Raw genomic sequence first — 27,824 nt, forward strand, 5'->3', positions numbered from 1 at the left:
CGGGGCCACCGACGCCCTCACGCGCGCCTGTGACAATCCCAGACGTCATTATCTCACGTCGGTCACGTGTCGCGGTCTGCGCGGTCTAATTTTAGTCGAAATGCAATTAATGCTGGTAACAAGCAACACCTAATTAATGCATGTAGCCGGGAGGTAATATTTTTTGAAGGGGAGAAAAATAGCAGAGGCGAGACATGGAGTATTTTTAACGCGTTGACTTTCACCGTCGTGGCTAATTCAGTAATGACCCAGTCGTGCGTGGCTTGTTCCTTGACCTGTTCCGCGTCGGGATGTGATGGATGCTGAGATGCGGACGCGTTGAGGGCTCGAGTTGAGACGCGGCCCTCGCGATAATCCCGCGAGAGCGCCGTTGTCTGCAGAAAGTCGCCGCTTTGTGATGGAGAGGAGGCGAATTTGCGCGGATGAAAAAAAGCGGTCGTGATCAAGTTCGCCGAGTGGTCGCCGGCGGTGGACGATGCACCGAGAATCTGTGCGAGTGGAGGGTCACGTGTTGGTATGGCACCGGCTTGGGTTGTCCGGATAGCGCTGCTATCGATGCCGCGTCACGGGACCAAGAATCCGTTCGGAACTCTCTGGGAGCCGTGTGCGGTCCTTCGTGTGAGAGAAGCGGCCCGCAGAAGCGGATATCGCAGAACTACATCTGCAATCCCTTCACGTGACCTCATTTCCACTCGGTATGGGGAGGCAATTTCCCATGCAGAACAAGTGGGAGAATATACAAACTCCACTAACTCACACTATCAGTCACACACTCACATTCACTCTTTGCAGACCTTCTTCTTCCTAGCGTTGTTCCCGCTGTGGCGCAGGGTCCGCTTTTCGGCATTGTCTTCTCCATTTGGCTCGGTCCAGGGTATCTTCGGGGGATGCGTTGACCGTCTTCACGTCTTCCTTTATTCGATCCATCATCCATCGCTTCTTCGGACGTCCGCGTGGACGGCGGCCCTCTGGCTCAATACGCACGGCAGTCTTGGCCACTGATGACTCTTCACTTCGCATCACATGGCCGAACCACCGAAGCCTTGCCTCAAGCATCTTGTCCGCAATGGGGGCCACACCAAGTCGCTTCCGAACGTCTTCGTTCATGACACGATCCCATCGAGTGAGTCCGAGGCTCCATCTGAGCATCCTCATCTCCATGGCGTGGAGAGCTTGTTCGTGTACAGTTGTGGCTGGCCAGGATAATATACAAACTCCACTCACACTATCACTCACAGACTCAATCTCTGCACGAGGTCACGATGCACCCTGGCGGCTAATTCGCTGCCACGCAGCCTTTTGTGTTCCCGGCAGTAAAACGACGTGGCGTGAATTGAAGGAGCGTCAGCGGTGATGTGGGATCACGACGGACAGCGGAGAGGGTGTTGAGCGAGCGAGGGTGATTGATCCGTCAGGTTCCCTACGGGATTGAAGAGTAATCAGGAACATTGCAGACTCATTCAACGGCGACTTCGCCAACCGCGAGTGGCGCCGCAAGGCAAAGCAAACGGAGCTCACGGGCCCCGAGTAGCTCAAGGGGCCCCGGGTTGGTGAATGAATTGGGTCGCGTCAAACATCAACACACATTGTAGTCCCGATACACATAACAAGATGATGAACACAACCGTGCTATTCTCTCTCATCGTCGTCTCTTCTGCATCTCTCTGCTCTCATCTCACCACGTCTCTGCGGTGTCTCTACTGGTATCTCACTAAAGTCACGTAGGTATAAAATAACATAAATCACGACGTTTCTCTGCTGCCATCTCACTCCTGAATCACCGCCAGTCGAGTGAGTGGCTGTGTTTTTATTTTCCGAGTTCGTCTTCGTACGGTCTCGTTGCTTCATTTAGTTTTTCACGGTCATTCTATCTTTGTCACTGCTCGACACGTTGTCTCACTACACCCGTATGGTTTTTTGTTTGTTTGTTTAAAAGACCGTGTTCGTGACGACGGCGGTGAGTGTTTGTTTTTAGAGAGCCATAGGCTGGTTCACTATAGCACCCATAGACTGGCACAGAGACCCACATGGCCACAACGAGACCTATCCACAGAGAGACCCACGGACTCGCCCAGAGACCCACATGGCCACATCGAGACCTATCCACAGAGAGACCCACGGACTCGCCCAGAGACTCACATGGCCACAACGAGACCTATCCACAGAGAGACCCACGGACTCGCCCAGAGACCCACGGATGCGACTCTACAGGGCCACGACACGCGGTCGGTCGCCTTTCGAGGCTGTGCACTTGCACGTGACATTATACTGTGAAATAAAAGATCGTCATAGCTCATAGGATTTCTCCAGGATAAATAAAGACTCTGATAAAGATTCCGATTCTGTGATTAACGCGTTCCCATCACGGCCTCACACAGAGTACAATATAAAGGCGCAGCCCTGCAATGGCTCGCTCACGCTACTGCTGGTGGAAGTACCTCCACTGGAGGGACCTCTACAGAGCCCCTCTCTGGAATGTATTTTCTCTACTCTTCCACGCTGACCAGAAGCCTTGGAAGAGGTGCAAGTACCCACACTTTACCCCACCACATGGCACCTGCCGATAGACGAACTGTGGCGAGCCCATTTACCCGTACGCCGCTGAGTGGACCGAGTCGGAGAGGGTCTGGCGGGGGGGGGGGGGGTTGAATAAACTTGCACCATTGATTCAGCTGCCGCGCCGGGAGATAGGCAGTGTAGGGCCACAGCACCCGGGACACCCCCGGCGGACACCTCTACCGTGGGTGCGTGGGCCGCGTGTCCTCCACGGGACACGAACGGGCAAGTTCAAGGGGATCATTGACCTCTCGAAAAGACCAAAATCAGTGGTGAGGAAACAAAACTCCCAACAACCCTGCAGCTATTTGGCGGCACCGAGTGTTGCTTAAAAACGACGACGACACAAATTACATCTGTAGCGTCATGTCGGTGAATGTGCTGGTTCATTGCCACAGGTGGCATGCAGTGGTCACGTGTGAGCTCCACCAGTGCTGGCGTTCGGGGTGGCTGGCACGGGACCCGGTGCGGTTACTGCTCGCGCACGCGACAGCGACACCGTGCCGCGTGTGTGTGTGGTGTGTGTGTGTGTATGGTGTGTGTAGGGCGTGGGTGTGTGTGGTGTGTGTGTAGGGCGTGTGTGTGTGTGGTGTGTGTGGGGTGGGTGTGTGTGGTGTGTGTAGGGTGTGGGTAGTGTGTGTGGTGTGTGTGTGTGGTGTGTGTAGGGTGTGTGTAGGGCGTGGGTGTGTGTGGTGTGTGTAGGGTGTATGTAGTGTGTGGTGTGTGTAGGGTGTGGGTGGTGTGTGTGGTGTGTGTGGTGTGTGGTATGCGTGGTGGTGTGTGTAGAGTGTGTGTGGTGTGTGTGTGTGGTGTGTGTAGGGTGTGTGTAGGGCGTGGGTGGTGTGTGGTGTGTGCTCGTGGCAGTGTGTGGGGAGCCTGGCGTAGCGGTTAGCTCGTTATTGGGCTGGGGCAGGGCGCGTCTGTGTCCGAGACTAAGGATGGAGTGGCAGCCAAGGGAGGGAAGGGACGCGCCAGATGGAGCGATGTGTGCAGGCGCCGGGTGGATTGTTGCTTTGCGGCACCCCAAAGAGATGACTACGGAGTAGCGAAGCGCTCATCCAGCAGCCGGACGGCAGCGGCGCGCACGGCCGCAGCCCAGCACTCTGGAGGCAGCGGCGAGGAGGGTTAGTGGATCGCCACAGAGACGGGGGCTGCGCGACTCCCTCCCCGCGGGCGTCCACGAGGTGCCCGTACCCCGACGCCTCGCCAGGAGAAGGCGGCACAGCGCCACGTGGACTCCACCTGCTCCGTCTGCGGCCCACTCAAGCACGTGGCCCCCTCGCGCGCGTGGTTTTATCTCCGGGTTGCTGCGGTTTCGCCCGACACGTGGACACTCATCAGTTGTCCGATAAACACCTTCACACGTAGAGGACCGCGGAGCTTGGTGGGGTGGTGGTGGTTGTGGGGGAATTTGGTGGCAGTTGATCACGTGGCTGCTGCCGCTGCTGCCTTCCCGCTCGTCTGCGGTTCCTCGCGGCTCTGAGTCGCGCTCTCTCTCTCTCGCTCTTCCTGGGCGAGCTAATACCTTGCGGCGTCGACGGCGGCGCCCTACGAGTTGCAATTATTGTGAATAACAACAACAATAATGACGACGATGATGAAAAGCCCACGGTCTGTGTGGCGAGCGTGCTACGTCATCCACACCGAACCGGACTCCAGATCCAATTGACCTTACTCCACCGGTGGCGAGCGACGAATTGATGATCATAAGCCCCCCCCTCCTGCTTCCCGTGAGTAGGAGATTGCTGCATAAATCGCGTGGGAAGAAGCACACACAATCACGACGGCTTCCCCACAGGGCCCATAACTCGGCTCAGCGTTTCATCTTCTCATCTCAGTCACGTGTTTGTCTTTGTGATCTGCTTTGGCGGTGACGCCGCTCGTTGTTGCAGAGGGGGTGGTGTGGGGTGGGAGTCGCGGTTCCCATCCGGCAGGCCGCCCTGGTTATCACTGCGGTGTGATAACAACCCTTAAACACCAACGCGCCGTCTGCTTCGCATCGGACGTTAGAAGCCATGTTGACGTCATATGGAGAGAGGAGGCCACGATCCAAATTTTGCAAATTTGTAAAAGTGACACTGAAATATTACTCGATAGAGATTACAAATAGCAGCAGCAGCATCAGCAACATCGCCCCCTACTGTGAACCCACCGCACGCTGCGTCTGTGAAACAGCGGCAGCAATCTCTCTTCGTGGTGATCGCCCTGCGCTATCGGAACAACAGCGCCGATAGCAAATCGACAACCACGCCGTTGTTATTGCCATGTGCGTGCGGAACGAGTTGGAGGCAAACAGCCACCGGTTGTGTCTTAGAGAGAAACCCCGCAGCGTTTAGCATTGAGTACGACGTCTCAAGTTCAAGTTCATGTATTAGGTATAGCCTTGTGAGCCATTCGGCTCTTGAATCGGGTGCAACCGCAACAAACAGAAAACAAAAACATGAACAAGAAAACATCTTAAAGTGACTAAGTGCAAACAGAAAATCCAAGAAAAGACAGCAAAATATTGCAGAAAAAGCACCGTACACCAACACTGTGCAAAAATCCCAGTGGGATGCAAGTCAAACAACAACAACCACCACAAGACAACAGTTTAGTTTAAACTCAGCCGCGAGAGTCCAACTATCGGTGGGTGAAGCACTCCCGTGTCCACGATGCCCGTCACGCACGTCCTGTACCCCCGATCACCACGATCCACCCCCCCCACCAACCCTCGTCACGAAGACGACGACGATGTCGTAACAAAGTGGATCGGGAACCGCGTCTCGATGCGTCCGCACACACAGCCCTGCTGCTGCACGACGTCTCGATGCGTCCGCACACACAGCCCTGTTGCTGCACCGCGTCTCGATGCGTCCGCACACACAGCCCTGTTGCTGCACGGCGTCTCGATGCGTCCGCACAGACAGCCCTGCTGCTGCACGACGTCTCGATGCGTCCGCACACACAGCCCTGTTGCTGCACGGCGTCTCGATGCGTCCGCACACACAGCCCTGTTGCTGCACGGCGTCTCGATGCGTCCGCACACACAGCTCTGTTGCTGCACGACGTCTCGATGCGTCCGCACACACAGCCCTGTTGCTGCACGGCGTCTCGATGCGTCCGCACACACAGCCCTGCTGCTGCACGACGTCTCGATGCGTCCGCACACACAGCCCTGTTGCTGCACGGCGTCTCGATGCGTCCGAACACACAGCCCTGCTGCTGCACGACGTCTCGATGCGTCCGCACACACAGCCCTGCTGCTGCACGGCGTCTCGATGCGTCCGCACACACAGCCCTGCTGCTGCACGACGTCTCGATGCGTCCGCACACACAGCCCTGCTGCTGCACGACGTCTCGATGCGTCCGCACACACAGCCCTGTTGCTGCACGGCGTCTCGATGCGTCCGCACACACAGCCCTGTTGCTGCACGGCGTCTCGATGCGTCCGCACACACAGCCCTGCTGATGCACGACGTCTCGATGCGTCTGCACACACAGCTCTGTTGCTGCACGGCGTCTCGATGCGTCTGCACACACAGCCCTGTTGCTGCACGACGTATCGACGCGTCTGCACACACAGCCCTGTTGCTGCACGACGTCTCGATGCGTCTGCACACACAGCCGGCGGTTTCCGCGTCGCAGAGGGCGAGAGGCGAGGAGTCTGTGGGCTGTGGGGCTCGGCCCGGGAGCCGACAGCGCGGGCGGCTGTGGGCAGGGGGAGGCCACGGGCCTCTAGAGGGCAGCACATGAGCAGGAGCGGAGGTTCACTTATCAATGTCAAGGGCGTCGGAGCCAATCTTGACTTTCTTCGGGGCCTCGCCGCCGCCGCTGTTGTTGCTGCTGGTGGTGGTTGTGGTGGTTGTGCTGTTGGTGGTGGTTGTGCTGTTGGTGGTGGTTGTGCTGTTGGTGGTGGTTGTGGTGTTGGTGGTGGTTGTTGTGGTGTTGGTGGTGGTTGTTGTGGTGGTGGTGGTTGTTGTGGTGTTGGTGGTGGTTGTTGTGGTGGTGGTGTTGGTGGTGGTGGTGGTTGTGGTGTTGGTGGTGGTTGTTGTGGTGGTGGTGTTGGTGGTGGTTGTTGTGGTGGTGGTGGTTGTTGTGGTGTTGGTGGTGGTTGTTGTGGTGGTGGTGTTGGTGTTGGTGGTGGTGGTGGTTGTGGTGTTGGTGGTGGTTGTTGTGGTTGTGCTGTTGGTGGTGGTTGTGCTGTTGGTGGTGGTTGTGGTGTTGGTGGTGGTTGTTGTTGTGGTGGTGGTGTTGGTGGTGGTGGTTGTGGTGTTGGTGGTGGTTGTTGTGGTGTTGGTGGTGGTTGTTGTGGTGGTGGTGGTGTTGGTGGTGGTGGTTGTGGTGTTGGTGGTGGTTGTGGCGGTGTTGGTGGTGGGGAGCGGTGGTGCAGCAGTTAGCACGACGCTGCGCTACGAACCTGGCAACCCGAGTTCGATTTCCGCTCACGGCCAATACCCAGTGACGATTATCTGAACGGGTCCTGGGCCTCCCCTAGGTCGACTCGGCCTCAAATGAGCACCTGGTGCGGTGTGTAAACATCGCCACGAGGCAGACGAGTAATTTCGGGCGTGGTACTGGCCACCCACCCCTCGTGTGCCGTGGTGGCCTTCACAGGTCCTACTCCCTAACAGCACTTGCCCCAACAGTCTGTGAAGGCTACACGGGGGGTCTTTGTCTTTGGTGCTGGTGGTGAGCGGCCAGAGGCTGCGGGGGGGGGGCTGATTTAAGAAACTTTCCCCCCCATTGTTTCATCTGCCGCAGTGCTGGTGGTGGTGGAGGGTGGTAGTGCTGGTGATGGTGGTGATGGTGGTGGTGAAGGGTGGTAGTGCTGGTGGTGGTGGAGGGTGGTAGTGCTGGTGGTGGTGGTGATGGTGGTGGTGAAGGGTGGTAGTGCTGGTGGTGGTGGAGGGTGGTAGTGCTGGTGATGGTGGTGATGGTGGTGGTGAAGGGTGGTAGTGCTGGTGGTGTGGTGATGGTGGTGGTGAAGGGTGGTAGTGCTGGTGGTGTGGTGGAGGGTGGTAGTGCTGGTGGTGGTGGTGGAGGGTGGTAGTGCTGGTAGTGGTGGGTGGTAGTGCTGGTGGTGTGGTGGTGCTGATTGTGGTGGAGGTCGAGTGGGTAGGCGGGGATGCTCTGCGTTGATTGGCTACGGCAAGCGAGGGCGTGAATCGTTGAGACCCTCCACACCTCCCTACCACCCCCACACCTCCCTACCCCCCATCATTTCGCCCAAAGCCTGGAAGGTTGGGGGTGGTGGAGGGGAGGGGCTGGAGAGGGCAGAGGGGAGGGGCTGGGCACTGCATCATTCATCAGCGCCGCGCACACGTGCGGTGCAATCGCTGTTCAGAGCGCTCTTGGAACATTATCTCTCTCTCGTTCTCTCTTCATCTCATCTCTCTCTTCATCTCTCTCTTCATCTCTCTCTTCATCTCATCTCTCTTCATCTCTCTCTGTCTCTCTCTCTCCCTCTGCTCATCTCTCTGTCTCTCTCTCTCTGTGCTCATCTCGCGTTATTCTATTCGCTCTGCTAGTAATTCCGAGCTCGGAGTCCCCGCGGCTGCCATGAATCTGTCTCTGCATCCCGGCAGCGCCACGGTGAGTGCCGCCCGCGTGACCGCCGGCGCACCGCTGCGGTGGCGATGATGATGATGATGCGACCGGCGTTTTATCCAGACCGGACGTTCTGCACCGCTCGCGTGATCGCACGCACATGTGTCGTGTGCAGTGTGGTGTGTGTAGTGCAGTGTGCAGTGTGGTGTGTGTAGTGCAGTGTGCAGTGTGGTGTGTGTAGTGCAGTGTGCAGTGTGGTGTGTGTAGTGCAGTGTGCAGTGTGGTGTGTGTAGTGCAGTGTGCAGTGTGGTGTCTGTAGTGCAGTGTGAAGTGTGGTGTGTGTAGTGCAGTGTGCAGTGTGGTGTGTGTAGTGCAGTGTGCAGTGTGGTGTGTGTAGTGCAGTGTGCAGTGTGGTGTGTGTAGTGCAGTGTGCAGTGTGGTGTGTGTAGTGCAGTGTGGTGTGTGTAGTGCAGTGTGCAGTGTGGTGTGTGTAGTGCAGTGTGCAGTGTGGTGTGTGTAGTGCAGTGTGCAGTGTGGTGTGTGTAGTGCAGTGTGCAGTGTGGTGTGTGTAGTGCAGTGTGCAGTGTGGTGTGTGTAGTGCAGTGTGCAGTGTGGTGTGTGTCTGTGTGATTACGCGCAGCTCCTTTTGGCAATCCACTGCTGGATGAATGCCTCCTTGACCATCGTGCACGTGTCCCCTACGCTGTGCTGGAGTCAGCGCGGGCTGCTGCAGGGTGGCGAAGGCTTTAGCGCTTCGATGGCCTGTGGCCGGATTTCGAACTCGGACCCCAAGTGGGGCTCGTAGCGCAGTGCGCTAACCACTGCGCCCACCGCTCCTTGAGCACGGTCTCTGGATTCTCTCGCACCTCCGATTGGCGCGGTTGGCCACGTGCGGTGCGAAAGAAGTTCAACGCGCGTGCGGTCCGCGAGTCGATGACGCGTGTCACATCCGTTCCTCGTCGTCATCATCACGAGCCACGGTCCATCCACTGCTGGATGAAGGCCTCCGCGAGCAGCCCCCCCCCCCCCCCCCGTGCCAAGGGGGTCTCAGACACGCACCTACGATGGCGATCACCGCAGAGCGAAGTGAGGAGGGGTGGAAGGGGGGAGCGGTTAGCGGGGGCAGTTAGCGGGGGGCGGTTAGCGGGGGGCGGTTAGTGGGGGGCGGTTAGCGGGGGGCAGTTAGCGGGGGGCAGTTAGCGGGGGGCGGTTAGTGGGGGGCGGTTAGCGGGGGGCAGTTAGCGGGGGGCGGTTAGCGGGGGGCGGTTAGTGGGGGGCGGTTAGCGGGGGGCAGTTAGCGGGGGGCGGTTAGCGGGGGGCGGTTAGTGGGGGGCGGTTAGCGGGGGGCAGTTAGCGGGGGGCAGTTAGCGGGGGGCAGTTAGCGGGGGGCGATTAGCCCCCTACCGTCGGACTCTGCCCCCCTCCCCTTCCCCCCCCCCATACTGTTAGATTCTCACCCCCCCCCCCCCCCCTTTCTGAATAGTTATAGCTGTGTCAGTCACTTCTGTGTCAGTCACTTCACTCCTGTTGTGGGATGTACCGGCAGGGATCAGATGCAGGTGTTGTTGTTGGAGTTGTTGTTGTTGGAGTTGTTGTTGTTGTTGGAGTTGTTGTTGGAGTTGTTGGAGTTTGGCAACGTCGCTGGAGTTTGTTGTTCACAAAGCTGTCAACCCACGTGGTTTACCGCGTGTTATCGTACAGGGAAATCGAGTTTCCAGGTCCAGACGGCGTACAGCCGTCTCAATACGTGTTGTCTATTTGTTTGTGTTTCTCCCTCGCGATGGGACTTTGTAGGATGGACGTTGAGATTTGTAAGGTGCACGGGGGTGACCAATACGGTCTGAGTTGGTCTTGTGACAAGGTAGGGCTCTGCTAAGGGGTTGCCAGGCTGGTGTACGGCGCGTTATTTAACAGCGGACGCATTCTCCGGATAGTAAAACTCTGCGCGAAGTAAAGACGCACCCCAAAACGCGCGATCCGTGTCAGTAAGGTGACACATATCCAGCGAGACACACACACAGACACACACACAGACACACACACAGACACACACACACAGACACACACACACAGACACACACAGACACACAGTCACACACACGGACAACAACAACAAATTCGCCACTAAGTGGCGGTGACGTCACCACGACGCTTGTGCCAGGCCATGTGCACCTTGTGGACACGTGAAGTGTCGAACGCCCGCTGGTAGGAGGTCACGGGGCAGACCCAGGTGCCACGGGTCGACTGACTGAGATGACCGAGATGACTGGCTGATGCACCACCTGTGCCCCCTACTGTGCCAAATTGCTGTGCTTTAGCCACGCGGCGCTCCGCTCGTTGTTGTGAGCGTCGCTCCTCCGCCCTCCGTTGTTGCTGGAGGGCGACTGCCTCCAACTGCCCAGTAGCGTCCTTCAGGAGCCTCCTCCACAGAGGCCGATCTTGACACCGCTGGTACCAGTCATCGGCAAGTCTACTCAGCTCCACGTCCTCCTGTACCACATCACTCCATCTCTTCTCTAGCCCGTGCCGCGCCCGTTTAGCCCCCTCGATCCGGCCGAACAAAAGCTGTTTCGGCATGCGGTGGCTGGGCATGCGGGCTACATGGCCCAGCCAACGCAGCCTTGCCTGCCGGAGGAGCTCACCGATGGGACTTTGCCCAGATCTTTCAAGATTTTGTGAGCTCCTCACACAATCCAGCCTGGTTCAACCCAGGATGGATCGTAGGCAGGCCAGCCTAAATGTTTCCAACCGGCGAAGATGTTCCATTAGGGGGGTCCACGTTTCGCAAGCGTAGAGAAAGGAGGGAATGACTGTGGCCGAGAAGACTTGAGACCAGGTAGCTTCCACACAGCGTTATGCAACCGATGAAAAGATATTGCCGCTCGACTGATTCGGAGTGAGACCTCTGCTGTTAAACTGGAGCCGGTCATAAGCACACTGCCCAGGTATGGGAAACTCTCCACTCTCTCCACTACTGCCCCATCACCGATTGGGAGTTGTGGGGCGGAGTGTCCGATGGTACAAAATACCCAGGGAGGTGCTTAGTTTTGGTGGGGCTGATGGTAAGGCCCCACCTCTTACTGGCACGCTCCAGTCTCAGCAGCAGCGTCTCCAACTCCTCCTCTGAATGAGCAGCTATTACCAAATCATTGGCATACATAACGTGGTTGACCAATAGGGAGCAAACCCTTGATCGCACCCGGGCATCGATCAGCCTCCCATTATATCTGTACCAAATGGAGATTCCCCCGGTACAGCTATTGAAGGCTTCACGAACTACGTGTTCAAAATATATGTTTAATCATGTGGGAGCCAGAGGACATCCTTGTCGCACCCCAAGGTGTACAGGGAAAGGCTCTGACTCCCGGCCACGTAGTTTAACCCGGGCCCGCTCACCATCATGAAGGTCCTTAATGATCGTGAGCAGAGGGTCAGGGACTCCGAAAGCACGAAGAACAACCCAGAACCCAGGCCTACTGATGGTATCATAGGCCTTGACCAGGTCAATAAAGCAAAGATGTAGGTCTTGTTGAAATTCCCTATACCTCTGCTGTAGCAGAAGGACAGACACAGACACACAGACACACACAGACACACACACACACAGACACACACACAGACACACACACAGACACACACGTAAAGTAGCGGATCACAAGAAGCACCTCCTCCCAAATGTTGGGTGTCAAATACAAGGGGGGGGAGGGGGCAAATCGCGTCTCATATTCTGGAGCTCCGTACGGCGTGCGTGGCGGAAAGAGCTTGCCGCGCCACTGACGAGGGCCGCGCTCACGCGTATAGATTGAACGTTATGGTCGGCTCGCCTCGCCGCTATCGATTGACCTTCGCTGCAAGGTCACCGTAGCGTAGCCTGCACGCACCCGGATGACTGCCACCACCGCCGCCGTCACCAGCACCACCACCACCGTCACCACCACCGTCACCACCGTCACCACCGCCGCCGTCACCACCACCACCACCGTCACCACCACCGCCGCCACCACCGCTGTCACCACCACCACCGCTGTCACCACCACCACCACCGTCACCACCACCACCACCACCGTCACCACCGTCACCACCACCGCCGTCACCGCCACCACCGCTGTCACCACCACCACCGCTGTCACCACCACCACCGTCACCACCACCACCACCGTCACCACCGCCGTCACCGTCACTGCCCCCTGGGGGGTCATGAGGACGCTCCGCAGGGAGGAGCGCCGCGCGGTCTCGGGACTTTGTCGAACGATGCCAATCAAGTCGCCCAGATCTGGTCGCACGCACAAAGACAAAGATCCCCCCTCCCCGTGTAGCCTTAACACACTGTTGGGGCAAGTGCTGTTAGCCAGTAGCACCTATGAAGGCCGGCACGGCACGTAAGGTGGCCAGCACCACGACCGGCCGCCTTTGTCTCTCCAGTGGCGATGTTTACACACGGCACCAGGTACTCAGTTGGAGCAACCAAGGGGAGGCCCATGACCGGTTCAGATAATCGTCACTGGTGTTGACCGTGAGCGGTAATCGAACTTGGTTCGTAGCGCAGCGCGCTAACCGCTACACCACCGCTCCTACCGCTAGACCACCGCTCCTCTCGCACGCACACACTCGCGAACACCCACGCACTTACCTCGTCATAATAACACGCACCCATCCCAACTGTAACAATCATCATGATACTTTACTTATTGATCCAGGAAATTCACGTGACTCTTTTTCAGGAGGGTCATGATGCTGCTGCTGCTGCTACATTGCGATTTGTTGTTATCTGTAAGACGTTTTCAGCAGCCAATTAATGCTGAGCTGTGTGTGTCTATTGTGCCACGTGGGAGGAAACCGGAACAATCGGAGAAACCCCCCCACGCCTTGCGCGAGTGGCAGCACTCAATGGCCGTAAAGATGGGAACAGATGGCGATTAGCCCACTGACTGTGGCGCCTTATCTTGGCAAGCCAGAGTACAGCTCCTCTTCGACTCCCTGGAGAAGGGAGTTTCACAACGTCTGTGTGTGGTCCACCAACCCCTGCTGCTGCCTCCACAGTGCTGGCTCACAGGCAGCCAGGGACACAGTCAGCACCACCACTTGCCGGGGGGGGGGGAGTGCATCTTGTCATCACTGTATCCGGTATATTAAGTAAATAGACGTATCTGATCGTCAATAATACGTTTTGGGCCTTTGCACAGTCGTCTATCGTCGTTTCTCATTCTTTGACAATTGTTTGATGTAATTTATATGTAAATAAAAAAATATGTGTGTGTTTTAGCCCGTCGACCTTCGCAGTACCATCAGACTTGTTCAAAAAAACGAATGCTGCTGCTGACATTTGCCAGAGGTTAGTGGCAAGAGCGCTCGATGGAAACAACACAAAGAGCACGTGTCACTGTGGCTGACGGGGGACGGATGGCTCGGAGCAATAGCGGCACTCGCACGTAATGTGCGTGTTGAACTTCTTTCGCACCGTACGTAGCCAGCCGTGCTCAGCGGAGGTGCGTACGATGTCGCTGCATCTCGTTTTGTTCCAGACTAGAGAGGGAGAGAGAGTTCGTGGGTGGGTGTGGAATATAAACCGGCTTAGGATGTCCCCACTGGATGCGTTTTCTAAATCCCGTTGTCATCCCAGACGTGTGACACCACGGCCGCACAGCTTTAGCGAGGCTTTGGCGCAGCGTGCGGGGTTTGTGTTTGTGAAGGAGCGGTGGCGCAGTGGTTAGCGGCACTGGACTACGAAACCGGCCACACGAGTTCGATTCCTGGTTATAAGCAACAACAGTCGCGAATATCTGAAAATCGGTGCTGGGACTCCCCTAGGTCGACTTAACCTTTAAATGAGTACCCGGCGTGGTGTGTAAGCAGCAGCACTGGAGAGACAAAGGCGGCCGGGCGTGGTGCTGGACACCCACCCCCTCGTGTGCCGTGCCGATCTTTGTAGGTGCTCACGAACGGCACTTGTCCCAGCAGCCCGTTAAAGGCTACACGGGGGATGTTTGTCTTTGTATTTTTGTATTTATTGTGTATTTTTTAAAGTACTCCAAACCTGCTCGCATCAGCATCTCGTTCATCATTTTGATCCCGGTCCACCTTCAATAACTGCTGTAGGCACACACAGGCAAATATCCCCCATATAGCCTTAACATACTGTTGGGGCAATTGCTGTTAGCAAGCACCTATGAAGGCTGCCTTTGTCGCCCTAGTTGCGATGTTTTACGCACCGCATCGGGTGCTCATTTGAGGCTGAGGCGACTTAGGGGAGGCCCAGGACCGGTTCAGATCATCGTCACTGGTGTTGGCCGTTAGCGAGAATCGAACCCGTGTCGCCAGGTTCATAGCACAGCGCGCTAACCGCTACACTACCGCTCCCCACTGCACACACGCACACACACGCGCACGCACACGCGCACAAACGCACACACACGCGCACGCACACGCGCACGCACACGCGCACACACGCGCACACACACGCGCGCGCGTGACTGGTACGAGCCCAGCGTGCCTTAACGAAGAGAGTTTGCAATCGGTGCGACGGAGACACGGACACCGACGAAGGGAAATGGAAACAATCGCTGACAAGTTCGCGAAGAAGCACACGGGAGAGGCAGGACGCGGCGCCGCACGGAGTCGAGGCGTCGCCGTGGCCGTGGCGCGCCGGGGCCCGGGACTGATGAGGCGGTGACAGCCGAAGGCCGGGAGCGCTCCCCTTGGGATGGAGCGTTGACATCAGCGCCACGCGTGCAGGAGCTCGATCCGTGGTGATTGTCATGATCATTGCATCCAGAGACCGCGGTGGACGCGATGGCTTGGGGAGGCCTCCATCCAGCAGTAGATTGATCAAGGCCGCGAATGAGTGTGTGCGCGCGCGTGTCTGTAACGTAATTACCTAAGTGGCGGAAGGCAATTTTAAGCGCGGACTTTTGGCAGTAGCGCCGGCTGAGAATAGTTTGGTGGCTGTGTAATTAGTAATTATATAATTGCTACAGAATTCTACGGGCGAACTGAGACGAGCGATCTGGTGTGGCACGCAAGAGGTCGGTGACCCGGGGGACGACGTGGAGTGAGTCGGTGGTGGTGGTGGTGGTGGTGAGACTGTAAGAGTTGGCTACGTACGGTGCAGAAGAAGTTCACCATACACGCATGCGGTCCGTGAAAGGCGTGCTAACTCTGTGTCGATGCGACGAGAGCCAAAGGCGAGAGGAGGCGAAATTGTTGCAGAGAAAACCTGGCAAGATGGTTCAACCCTGTTCAACAGCTGGCCGGATCTAGCATAAGGAAGGAGGCGATGGCGCTAGCTATCATGCCATCAACGGCGATGGCCGTGATGACCTCCTGACCTCGCCTTCAATCATTCGCCCTCAACCCACTGCCCAATCGCGGCCTCCCCACCACACCGTGCCGGCGATGGTGGTTGTTTGACCATACTTCACCACGCTGGTTCATGCGAGTTGATGAAGAGCTTGCCCCAGGATCGTTTTCGCTCTTGGTTTTCTCCAACGACGACCTTGACCTTTCCTGGGGGGCCTTGGCACTGCTTGCAGAGCCGAGAACTGTTCAAGCAGAGACCGCGGGCGCACATTTGGCCGTTCCCAGCTGGGACACGTGGGAGCTGCCGTTGGTGCCTTGGTCAGCACAACGCACTTGCAATGCAGAGGTCCTCCCGGTTCGATTGCATCTCCCCCCCCCCTCCACTCCGACTGTCCACCCGGCAGCAGTATTCAATGGGTTCACCGCGGTCACCCCATTGAATACCGCTGGGGAGACAAATGCGGCCGGGCGTGGTGCTGGCCACCCACCCCCTCGTGTGCCGTGCCGGCCTGCGTAGGTGCTGCTCGCTTAACAGCACTTGCCCCAACAGTCTGATGAGGCTATAGGAGGGGGGGAGATCTTTGTCTTTGTGGGGCCTGTGAGATGTGGTCACCGGGGCGCGACGTGGAGTGAGGAGGCTGGCTGGTGAGCACGCTGTGCAGTGGTGCCAAGCCGTCCGTGCCTCACAGCGAGAAGGGCCTGGGTTCCATTCCTGACTCGGGTGCCTCTCTGTGTGGGGGTTTGGTCAGGGTTGTCCGGTCTCCTCCAATACCTCAAACATATCCACCTCTGCCAAAACACCCGGTGAATGTGGAAGAGTGGAAGCAATATCACCCTAGAGTTCACTTTGTGTATGTATGTCCTTCTCCCGCACCTCCGATTGGCTACGTACGGTGCGAAAGAAGTTCAGCATAGTCAATACAAATTAAACGTGCAAATGTTTTATGGGTGGTAAGGGGCGACTGAGACCCGCGGTCTGAATTGGCACCGTCAGTAATTCTGGATGTGATCCACATCTCAGGCGGCCGTGATTCCACTGGCTTCTCGAGTGGAGTGGGCTGTCGATCTTAGCCCGGTCACGAATGACGCCACCAAACTAAAAAAGAACCCCATCTCATTAAATGTAGTTGACCATTTAATTTGGCTGCATTCCAGCCCTGAGATTTAAACAGCGAGCACTGCTCTCTCAGTGGCAGGGCGGGTGGAAAGTTGGGCCGCGCCGTACTCTGTGGATCGGAGGGCACTTGGGGAGTTCTCAGAAGCTGCTCTATGATAACCACTTCAATGGGGCCTCCTCTATCACTGCTGTGTGGAATTTCAGAATGGATTCTTCCTCTCATGATAACACACACGGGACATCCTTTTAGTCACTCCACTGCTGGATGATGACCTCCCCATGTCGTGCAGATCGCCATGCACCACTCCCGTCATTTTGTATCTTTTGTTGTTGTGACGTTCTGACTCCCCGCCCATACTGGACGTCTGTGACAAAGAGCTTCATAGCTCATCGGATTCGGTCAGTGCTGGTTGAGTCGGTGAGCGGTCGCCGTACCCTCTGCTGTCCGCATTGAAGCCCGAGAACACCACCGGGGGTAAGAATTGGGAAAGAGAGAGAGAGAGAGAAGGGGCGGTGGGGAACAAAACAAAATAATTCATTTTCTATTTCATAAAAAAATGTCTCGAGGCGCGAAGGGTCATGTGTCACGTGTCGAGAGCGAACGACTCGGAGCGCAGCTGCTCCCCGCGCGAGCAGGGAGCCGCTCTCGGCGTGTGAAGAGGCCCTTACCGCTCTTGATTAAAGTTTCATTTCAGACCCTTTGTTGCCACGTCGCGTGTCCGGTCGCTTGTGGTGCACTACGCCGTTGGGGGTAGGGTTGGTGGTGGTGGTGGGAGGGAGGGGAGGGAGGGAGGGAGGGGACAGCCCTGCCAACTCCTTGAAAGAAAAGCCTCCAAACGAGCCGCAATAAGTCACGAGGCGGCAGGTAGACAATTTACCAATTATATGTATTACTCGTGATAAAGTGTTGCCGATTATACTCATCCCGAGCGGACTGTGACATCGCAATACCGCGAGAGATGAAAGCAGCCTTGGCATGCCTTCATCCAGCAGTGGAATGATCACGGCTGATGGCGAAGATGATGACTGTCCTGACGTGAACTTGTGCGTCTGAAGGCCACGTGTATCGCACACTGGAGCACACGGCGTAGGAGGGACGAGAGCGCGCTCATTGCGCATCGTAGCGCTACGTGAGCAATAATCCGCGCGCGCATCTATTATTGATGGAAGCAAATGGGGCCCTGGCGGGGATGACAGCTCGGGGTGCCCGAGAGGGAGCGGCGCGAGCCGGGGGGGGGGGGGGGGTGAGGAGTGGCGCGGCACGACCCCATGCGGACGCACGGAGCGGTGGTTACAATCATGGCGATGACGACGTTGACGGTGACCACGATGATGGCTATGAGAACGATGGTGATTTATGATGACGATGATGACGATGATGACGATGATGATGCATGATGACGATGATTAGGACAATGACGTTAACGGTGATGATGATTGATGATGACGACGATTATCGGGATGATCAACAATGACAACGATGATGACGACAATGCAGATACCAAGATAATCCGCCCGCGGATAATGGCGAGCGATCTGCATTGGTGTGGTTGTCGTGCCACCGCGACGAATGAACGGGATGCCGAGGATGTTTCTGTCTCGCGCGGGCTATGAGCTTGTGAGCTGTGAGCTGTGGCGTAGCCACCGAGCGGCGTGCAGGCCGTGAGTTGGCACCGGGATACAGAGAGGAGGAGGAGGGGGACATTGTACAGAGGTCTCCATTGATTCATTACACCGGGTCCCTTGGCAACCTTATGGGCAACACTCGTTATGGGCAACACTCGTTATGGGCAACACTCGTTATGGGCAACACTCGTTATGGGCAACACTCGTTATGGGCAACACTCGTTAAGGGTAACACTTCGTATGGGTAACACTCCGTATGGGTAAGGGGTTTTGTGTGAGCATGACGGCAGCCACAGTGATGGGGGTGTTCTTTGGACCAAATGTTCCACAACTGCACGGGGTTCTCGACCTTCTGGGTCTCGTCGGCAGCCTGTGCCGTGCGCGCGCTAATGTCAACACGAGGGTGGCGCGTGGCCCAGTGCGTAAGAATCGGTGCATAGAGAATGCAGGTGCGCGTGTACAGCAGGAGTCTAGAGCCCATGCTCACTCCACTGCTGGGTGAAGGTCTACCTCCCGCTTGGCAGGCATGGGTTTGTTTTGTTTGTTTGTTTGGCCATACTTCACCATCCTGGTCAGATGACGGGAAGCCGGGTTTATAGCAGAGTGCGCGAACCACTCCCTCGCCACTCCACACATCATCATCATCAGCAGCAGCAGGAGCCGTGATTAATCCACTGCTGGATGAAGACCTCCCAACCCGCCGCCACCTCCTCTCGTGAACTTGCGACGCAGCAATCCACCCAGCGCCTGCACTGATTTCGTCGCTCCATCTCCGCGGCGGACGTACAAGCCGTGATGTGCGGGACGTGATGTGCGCACGTGCTCGATGCTTACGTGGTGTGCGTGAGTGTGTGTGTGTCGCGTTCGCCGTGGCCGCGGATTCGACCGGGTGCGTGTGTTTATTCAATTCGGAAAGAGGATTTATCGCTCGTGCGTTCTACGATCGGTATCGAATGATGACGACGTCGAGACACAGATGCGCGGATAAAAATAGACACCAACATCAGGTGGCCGACAAGAGACGAGATCAGAAAAGGCGATGTGCTCGGTGATGCGAGCGGCCGGTTCGTACCATGTCGGTGCCGTCGGAGGGGTCGGACGGACCCATCCACAAAGGGTGGTGGGTGCTGAGTGGTGGTGCCCGTGTGTGTGTGCGCTGCGTGGTGGTGCCCGTGTGTGTGTGCTGTGTGTGTGGGGACACGTGGGGAGCGGTGGTGTAACGGTTAGCGCGCTGCGCTACGAACCCGGCGACCCGAGTTCGATTCCCGCTCACGGCCAACACCCAGTGACTATTATCTGAACTGGTCTTGGGACTCCCCATAAGTCGACTCAGCCTCAAATGAGTACATAGTTGCGATGTGTAAACATCGCCACTGGGGAGACAAATGCGGCCGGGCGTGGTGCTGGCCAGCCACCCCCTCGTGTGCCGTGCCGGCCTTCGTAGGTGCTGCTCGCTTAACAGCACTTGCCCCAACAGTCTGATGAGGCTATGGGGGGGGGAATCTTTGTCTTTGTGAGGCCTGGGTTTCATTCCTCACTTGGGTGCCTCTCGGTGTGGGGGTTTGCTCAGGGTTTTCCGGTCTCCTCCAATGCCTCAAACACAATAGTAACATTGTAACGGCGATTTTGGTATTTTAAAAATAATTACACTGACAGTGTAATCAATTGGGATCGCGCATAGCAGCAGAAACTTGGCAGGACCCTCCTAAAAAAAGTATTGAGACTCGGTGAAACTTTCCTGGGTAAACAAGCGGAATACTAATATAATTATTGTTAAATGTCACATCTCCATCATCATCGGAACTATCATCATCACTATCACCATCACTATCACCATCACGATGATGATCACCATCATTGTAACTACCACCACCACTATCACCATCACCGACCCTTTCACGGAACCTCCCAGGTCACCACTGATTGGACGATGTTCACCGTTATAACATTGACGTTGATAACGAGAGGCCGGCCAATAAACTCGGTCATAGCCGGCACGGCTGCTTAGCCACCGCGAGCTTTCGCCAAAACGCACAAAAACACACGCACAAACACACACACAAACACACACACACAAACACACACAAACACACACAGACACACACACACAAACAGACACACACGCACAAACACACGCACACACACAAACACACACACACACACACGCGCGCGCACACACAAACACACACACACAAACACACACAGACACACACACACAAACACACGCACACACACAAACACACGCGCACAAACACACACACAAACACACACAAACATACACAGACACACACACACACACACAAACACACACAGGCAAACACACAAACACACGCACAAACACACGCACACACACAAACGCACACACAAACACACAAACACACACACAAACACACACACCAACACACACACACACACACAAAGACACAGACACACACACACACACGCACACAAACACACACGCACACAACCACACGCACAAACACACACACACAAACACACAAACACACAAACACACACGCACAAACACGCACACACACGCACACACACGCACACAAATACACACACACAGACACACACACACAGACACACACACGCACAAACACACACGCACACACAGACACACGCACAAACACACACGCAAACACACACACACAAACACACACACAAACACACACACAGACACACACACATGCACGCGAGAGGGAATATTAGAAGAAGAAAAATCATCTTTAGTTTGGGCACCAAACTCTTTGACGTAATTCGGCCTCAATTAAACCTCGCTCAGGTTGCAACGATATCGAGTTTCGCAAGTTTGGCAATTATCGCGAGAACTATTGGCTCGCCGGTGCGGCTGTTTTTAAATGTAAAACAGTGTGTAATCTCCCTGTGCTTTGCCGTACGTCGAGTACGAGAGAACGGTCGCTTGGCTCGGGTTGTTCAACTGCGGTTCACTCGGAATCCGAATATGTATTCATCGCAGGAGGAAATCCGATGAGCCCCAAAGCTCTTTAACACAGCCGTCGACTCAACTCTCTCTAGCAACGACCGCAGTCCGCAACTCTCTCGCCGTGGGCGTCCTCAGAGGCCCAAGACTTATTGAATAACCGCAACACATACGAAACCTTTTGCCGTGGGTAATCACCACGCCGTCAATGACTCCGTGTAAGAAGAGAGCGAGAGAGAGAGAGATGGAAAATTGCAAAGCGCTAGTTGAATGGGTATGAACTATTCGCCGATGCGACGAATCTCATATTAGCCTTGAGTTTGTTATTTCGGATATTTTTGTCGCAACGGAACACCGAATGCGAAACGCAACGAGCAACGCTGATTATCGCTCGCGTAATATTCAGCGATGCGGACGACGCGAGTAGACGCGGCGGCAGCACAGAAGTACAGTACAACACATTAAATAATAGAACACGACGTTTCGATTGCAACACAAGCAATGGAATCGTCGTATTCTATTACAAGCAACTGCCTGTGTTGCAAATGAAACGTCGTGTTCTATTATTTAATTCATTTTCTTTCTACGTGACTTTACCGAAAGAACCAAAGAGTGATTCCTGCAGTCACGAAAGCTTCAAATCAAGTTTGATGGTGATCATTTGAACAGCAAACGGCACGCGTGGTTGTTGTTGTTATTGTTGTTTAGAGATTAAGGTGAGGCCCTGTAATTGGTCGTCCACACCACAACCTGCGACAGTGGCCCCCACTACAGGAAGCTGTAGAGAGACCCTTGAGGGTGCTTGGCCTACTCTTCTACGCTGGCCAATATGTCTTGGACAAACTATGATTAAAATGAATTATAGAGGTCTCTACCGCCCTGATTTTTTTTGATAGTTGGTGGATTTTAATTTTGGGGGATGAAGTCGATTGCTCCCCACCCATCCCCTCTAGAAATCTGTCACGTAGTTTGTGGGGGGCATACCCCCCCCCACCACCACCTCCCCCCCACCACCTCCCCCCCACCACCTCCCCCTCAACCCACGCCACGTGCTGCACCTGAGTGACTGGCTGGAACGCGGCGGCGGCGGCGGCGACGGATTTCCGTGATTCAGCAGAAAGCCGTCGCCAAGCAAAGCCACAGACGAGACGCGCGTGGCCCTCGCTCATCGTGGCGGGCTCGACACGCACGGCAGCTCGGTGGCAGCTCCCACGTTGCGTTCCCCTCACTTGAGTTGTATACACACACGGCGTGTACGTGTACTGCTACTACAACAACGACAACAACAACGACAACAACACGGAGCTTGTGGCAGGCTAGGTGCACGTTGAGGCCACGGGATAGAGCTAGGTGACTGAGATGATCCCACACACCGTGTATGTTTGGTTATATGTACACCTGATTATGGACGCTTGTGTTGCGCCCGAAACGTCGTGATTTATTTTATTTCTAACTACGTGACTTTACCGAAAGAACCAAAGAGTATGGATTCCTGCAGTCACGAAAGCTTCAAATCAAGACGCATATTTACGCGATCTAACCCCCCCAAAAAAACCTTTATTATAGAGGATAACATTTTCTGACCGATTTGACCAACTATATTCGAAAAAAAGTTCTGCACGCTGACATGACGTCACGTCCAGAGGGAAGGACGGACGGACAGACGACGAGTTGCATCCAAAAGGACGAGCTCTTTGTTAGTTTCTCGTTTAAATAAAAGTTGCCCACCTATTCTGTATGGCGCATTGACGAGATGCGGTGGCATTTCGACGCTGCACGTCGGTCCAAGCTGCATGGTATAGACCAGCGGTGCTTAAGCTTTACTGAAGCCTGCACCCAGTTGGCTCTCAATCGCTACAACATGTACAATGTTCAGAAATACATAGGTTTGATGAAACCAAATTTCTTGCTGTGGATTTCACACCTGATGATGATTGCTTGTGTTGCAGTCGAAACGTCGTGAGAATTTTTATTGTTTTATATTTGTATTATTTAGTTGTTTCCCTTCTACGTGACTTTACCGAAAGAACCAAGAATATAAAGTAGTTGTACTTAATTCTAGTTTTCGATGATTTACCTTCCAGAAAAATCCGCCCACGTCTCGCACCCCCAGAAAGGTCATCTCACACACCCCAGATGTAGAAGAAGAACATCTGGTATAGACGCTCGCACCACAGAGAGCCGCGTACTCACAACGCGATCCACAGACCAAACATGGGGAGCCATGGGGCCACACGGGGAAGTCGACGACCGACTCTCTCTCTGTGTGTGTGCTACGTTAACGCGCCCGCCGTCTCCGGACAGCACCGTGGCACGCGGTCGCTCCCGTGTCGAGCACTCCGCCTTGGGGAACTGAAACTCTGCCGAGCCGCGTCCAAGCATCTCCCAGCTCACACCGAGAACTTGCTGGGCCGATCGTCTCCATCCTTGCCCCCCCACACCAACCCCCCGCCCCCTTCCCCGCCTAGATAAATTCCACATTGCCATGACGGGAGGCTGCATGCCCTGAAGCCGCATGGTTAAGTGACCAATGGAGCAAAGCAGTGGCAGTCGGGGGGGGGCTCGTGTGCTCGGTAGGGAGGGGGCATTAGAGGAGCTGTCCAGCGTAGCGCCAGAGGCTAATTAGGGCGGTACAATAATCGGGGCTCTATTTTACATTAACCACTGCGTGTGCTGTGCCAGCTATACTTAGGGGTGGGGGGCAGCCCACTCCGTCTACCCCTCCTCCTCCTGCTGCTGCTTCCCACGCGAGCCACATCTCAATGAATCACGGCGTCTCGGACGCGAGCGATGCGCCGATGCCGGTGACTCCTCGTTGCCTCGCACCGGCCTCTCGCCTCGGCCTCTGGCACAGCCGCCGCTGCCGCCGCGGTGTCAGTGTCCCGGCGAATATCGGAGACGCGCTACCGGCACAGCGCTCTCCCGCTGTGAGATGTGTCGCCGCGTGTCGTGGCTCGGCACGATGTCCGACGTTTACGCTCCACGTGCTGGGAGCGTCTCTCGTACAGGCACCGAATAAGAGCAGTGCCTGAACAGCTGCTGGGGAGCGCTGCAGGCCGGGCTCGTGGCGCTCCCGTGTGCGCCGTGCGCTGCGGAGGCTTCGTAATCGATGACTGCGGTCACCCTGTGGGCGACTCTTCACATCGTCCACCGTCGACGGCGGACGGTACAGCCGCATCTGCCGTGCCACGTTCTGCCCGTGACGACGTTAACGAGCGGCGAATCGAATCGGCTTCCTGAGGTCATGGGGACGGGGGGGGGGGCGGGCGAGAGCCGCTCGACATCACCGAGCGTGGAGGAAGGAAAGAAGGAAGGAAGGATCCTTCTCCTTCCTCTCTCCCCCTTCTCTCTCCCCCCTCTCTCCCTCTCTCTCTCCCTGCCGCCTCGGCTACGCGGCACTGCGCAGGAGCTGCCATTGGCTGCGTTTTTGGGCGTTGGCGCCGCTCTCGCGGTGCTCCGTGCCCATTCTAGGCGGCACGAGGCTGTCTCGTCGCATCCTGTCACTGCCTCCAGCGCAAACACTCACCCACTCATCCCCCTACCTCTCATCACCCCCCCCTCCTCCTCCTCACCCTCCTCGTCATCCTGCCCGTCCCGACGCCCCTTTACGACGCGCACAGACCCCGCCGAGCAGGCTGACAAATCCGGCTGTGATTGAACGGGGGGAGGGTGGAGGGGGAGAACAGCTTGAACATTTACCCATTACATAATGCCTACAGCCCCTGACACAGGAGCCGTAGCCTTGCATCGGGCCCATCGGTGGGAATATAACAACCACGGATTTGCGTTGAGACCCATAAGCTTTTGAATACCACTGTCATTTGTTTAATTAGCTTTCATTAGGGTCCATGTTCAATAGCGGTACGTGGTTCAGACACTCTGCCGCATCACCCAGTTGCTGTGTGTCTCCCCCCCCCCCCCCCCTTGTGACAGATTGTTCGAATTGTTTCGCGAATGATTGCTTCGCTCGTTGCCTCTCCCGAGACTAAAGTCCATTATCTCCAGGGGAGATTGGTGACACCTGAAGGACCTTTGCGTTCGGTCGCTCGAGCGAAAGAGATTCGCGCCTGCGCCGTCAATCCCTTCGAGCAAGGGTGGGGAACCTTGTTTCTGCCAAGGGCCATTTGGATATTTATAACATCATTCGCGGGCCATACACAATTATCAACTTTAAAATGTGACGCTTATATTTGGTCAAACATTTAATTAACTCACCCTTAATGTGATGGCTGGAACTGCTTTTCTTTGGTGAGGCGTGTGATGTTCGCTGGCTATTGATGATGTTGCTACTCGCAACTGCTTTTCCAGGTTTGCTCCTAGATTTATTGAATTTCGTGTCCCGCCTGCGGTTGCCTTGGCAGGGCCACACCAAATGATTTCACGGGCCTTGTACGGCCCACGGGCCAGACGTTCCCCCCCCTTGACTTAGAGTGATGCGCATTAAACAAAGCGGCAGGCGTCCCTCGGGTTGTATCCTGCGAGTGGGTCTGGCGCGATGTCCGACGTTCCGCTCGGCGAGCCGAGGGAATGCAAGAGCTTGAAAACGTCGGGACGCCGTGCTGAACAGCACGTGGCGGTACGACTCGAGAACGCACGGGCGAGCTCCCCAGAATCCTCGAGGCAGCAGCGATTGCGCCGCTGATTTGGATGTTCCCGATCAAAAATAGATCTTTCCCGAAAAGGGCTTTTCGAGGCGAAACAGAGAACGCGCTCCGTACATGGCCTCGTGTTTTGACAGTGACACGAGGCCATGCTCACACCGCCTGGGGATTGCGTGGGAGTGCGTGCGTGTGTGTGTGTTGTGTGTGCGTGTGCATGTGCGTGTGCATGTGCGTGTGTGTTGCGTGTGTGTGTGCGTGTGTGTGTTGCGTGTGTATGTGCGTTTGTGTTGTGTGTGTGCATGTGTAGCGTTTAGCGCGCTGCGCTATGAACCCGGCGACACTGGTTCGATTCCCGCTCACGGCCAACACCAGTGACGATTATCTAAACCGGTCGCGGGCCTCCCCTCGGTCGACTCAGCATCAAATGAGTACCTGGTTCGGTGTGTAAACATTGCCACTAGGGAGACAAAGGCAGTCGGGCGTGGTGCTGGCCACCCACCCCCTCGTGTACCATTCCGGCCTTCATAGGTGCTCGCTAACAGCACTTGCCCCTACAGTCTGTTAAGGCTATTTCGGGGGATCTTTCATGTGTGAGACTGAACACTAAACGCACGTTCTCACATAGGCAAACCTGTCTGCGGACTTGGCGAATGCAGAACTAGCGCGCATCACGAGGGGCTGTTTCAGAGGCCGTCTCTAGCGGTCTGCTTTTCAGGAGAGACCAACGCTGTCAACCGACGTGGATTCACGCGCCTCGCTCGGAGCTCTCGGGTGCGCTGTCGGGTTGTCCCCGCCTGCTGTTGGGCGTGAGGTCCGACGTTCCGCTCCACGTGCTGGGGAGCTTCTATCAGGAAATGAAATCCTAAGCAGTTGCGTGACTGAGAGGTTTTTATTTATTTATTACTTGTCAATAAACCATTGATTTGTAACGGATGGACACAGGAGGAGGTGGGTGGGGAGGGGGAAATCTCATGGATAAAGGAGTGTGTATGTATGTATGTATGTTGAACTTCTTTAGCACCGTACGCAGGCAACCGTGCTAATCGGAGGCGCGTGCGTGTTGGGGTAGGAGGAGGGAGAGCCGGGAGAATATTTACCGCTCGGCAGGTTCCGTCGCAGGAGAATGGAGATCTGGGGAGAGAGATCGTGTGCAGATGTGGCTTGTAGGAAAGTCGTGGTGGTGGGGCATCTGCCGGTCATCTCAGTAATCCCATAACACCTGAGTCCGTCCCCGTAACATCCTTCCAAAAACGACGCCTTCCAAAGTGCACCTAGCCTGGCACGAGCCCTGCGGTGACGTCTAGAGAATGGGGTCGGTAAGATGGCAGGTGTCCTGGTAAAGGAGCTTCACAGCTCATCGGATTCCTCCAGCACGAATCAATATTCTGCTTCTGTGAAACATGACGCTGTGGAGCGAGAAGACCAGTGCGATGGTGGGGTCGGTTGGACGGCCGTGGGGTGGAGGCTGCGGTGGGAGTCGCGTGGAGCGGCGGTCTCTGTACAACGGTGCTCGCGGCCGCAGCACCCGGGGACGTTTCGCGTCTCGCTATCGGCGATATTTACTTAGCAGGGGGCCCTGCGGTAGCCTGTAACGCTACACCCCAAACGAACACATTGCATTTATTTAGCATCATCTTTCAGAGCCATTGCTGCCCCCCCCCCCCACCAATTACTTATCGATGCGAACAACGAAATATGGCAACTGTAGAATGAGACAAATGCTGCTGCCACAGTTGGTGTAATTTGTTTTATGTTACCAGGTGAGGCCCATTGAGTGTTGCAGCTGGTCGTTGTGGAACAGCTCCGAGAGGGGTCACGATGGCCGTGTCGGCGACGCTCGTGCCCGGCCCCACGTGCCGTTGATTTTGTGGGTTCGAGTCCGTGCGTTTGGCAGCGGCTCGCGATTCTAAACTAAACGAAACTATTTTTATCTTACCAGGTAAGGCCCCATTGAGCTATGTAGCTCTTTTTCAACAGCGACTTGGCCACAGATGATAGCTGAACGAAGCGGCTTATTACGTGGAAATGTTTTGCAGCCAAATTTTCCAAACGCGTGACGTTGATTCAAAAATGTGGAGGAAAGAAATAAAATGTGGAGAAATAACCGGAGGACTCGCAGACGAATCTACGCGACCGCGGGGAGAGAGAGACACGC

The 27,824-nt window shown here is 55.8% G+C and overlaps 1 protein-coding gene across 2 annotated transcripts in view; it reads left to right on the forward strand.

The window, feature by feature from the left end:
• Positions 1–27,824, forward strand: part of LOC144938254 (electroneutral sodium bicarbonate exchanger 1-like) — a 92,533-nt gene that overhangs the window by 5,013 nt on the left and 59,696 nt on the right. The window contains exon 1 of one of the 2 annotated variants that reach the window (XM_078866109.1): positions 7,871–8,130. The exons of the other annotated variant lie outside the window; for it this stretch is intronic. Coding sequence (XP_078722235.1) covers positions 8,098–8,130 — 33 coding nt within the window. The 5' untranslated portion in view covers positions 7,871–8,097. Of the gene's footprint in view, positions 1–7,870; positions 8,131–27,824 lie in introns of those variants that run through there. 2 annotated transcript variants of the gene reach the window in all.

The sequence above is a fragment of the Lampetra fluviatilis genome, chromosome 21 (assembly GCF_964198595.1).
Source record: "Lampetra fluviatilis chromosome 21, kcLamFluv1.1, whole genome shotgun sequence".
Classification (NCBI taxonomy): domain Eukaryota; kingdom Metazoa; phylum Chordata; class Hyperoartia; order Petromyzontiformes; family Petromyzontidae; genus Lampetra; species Lampetra fluviatilis.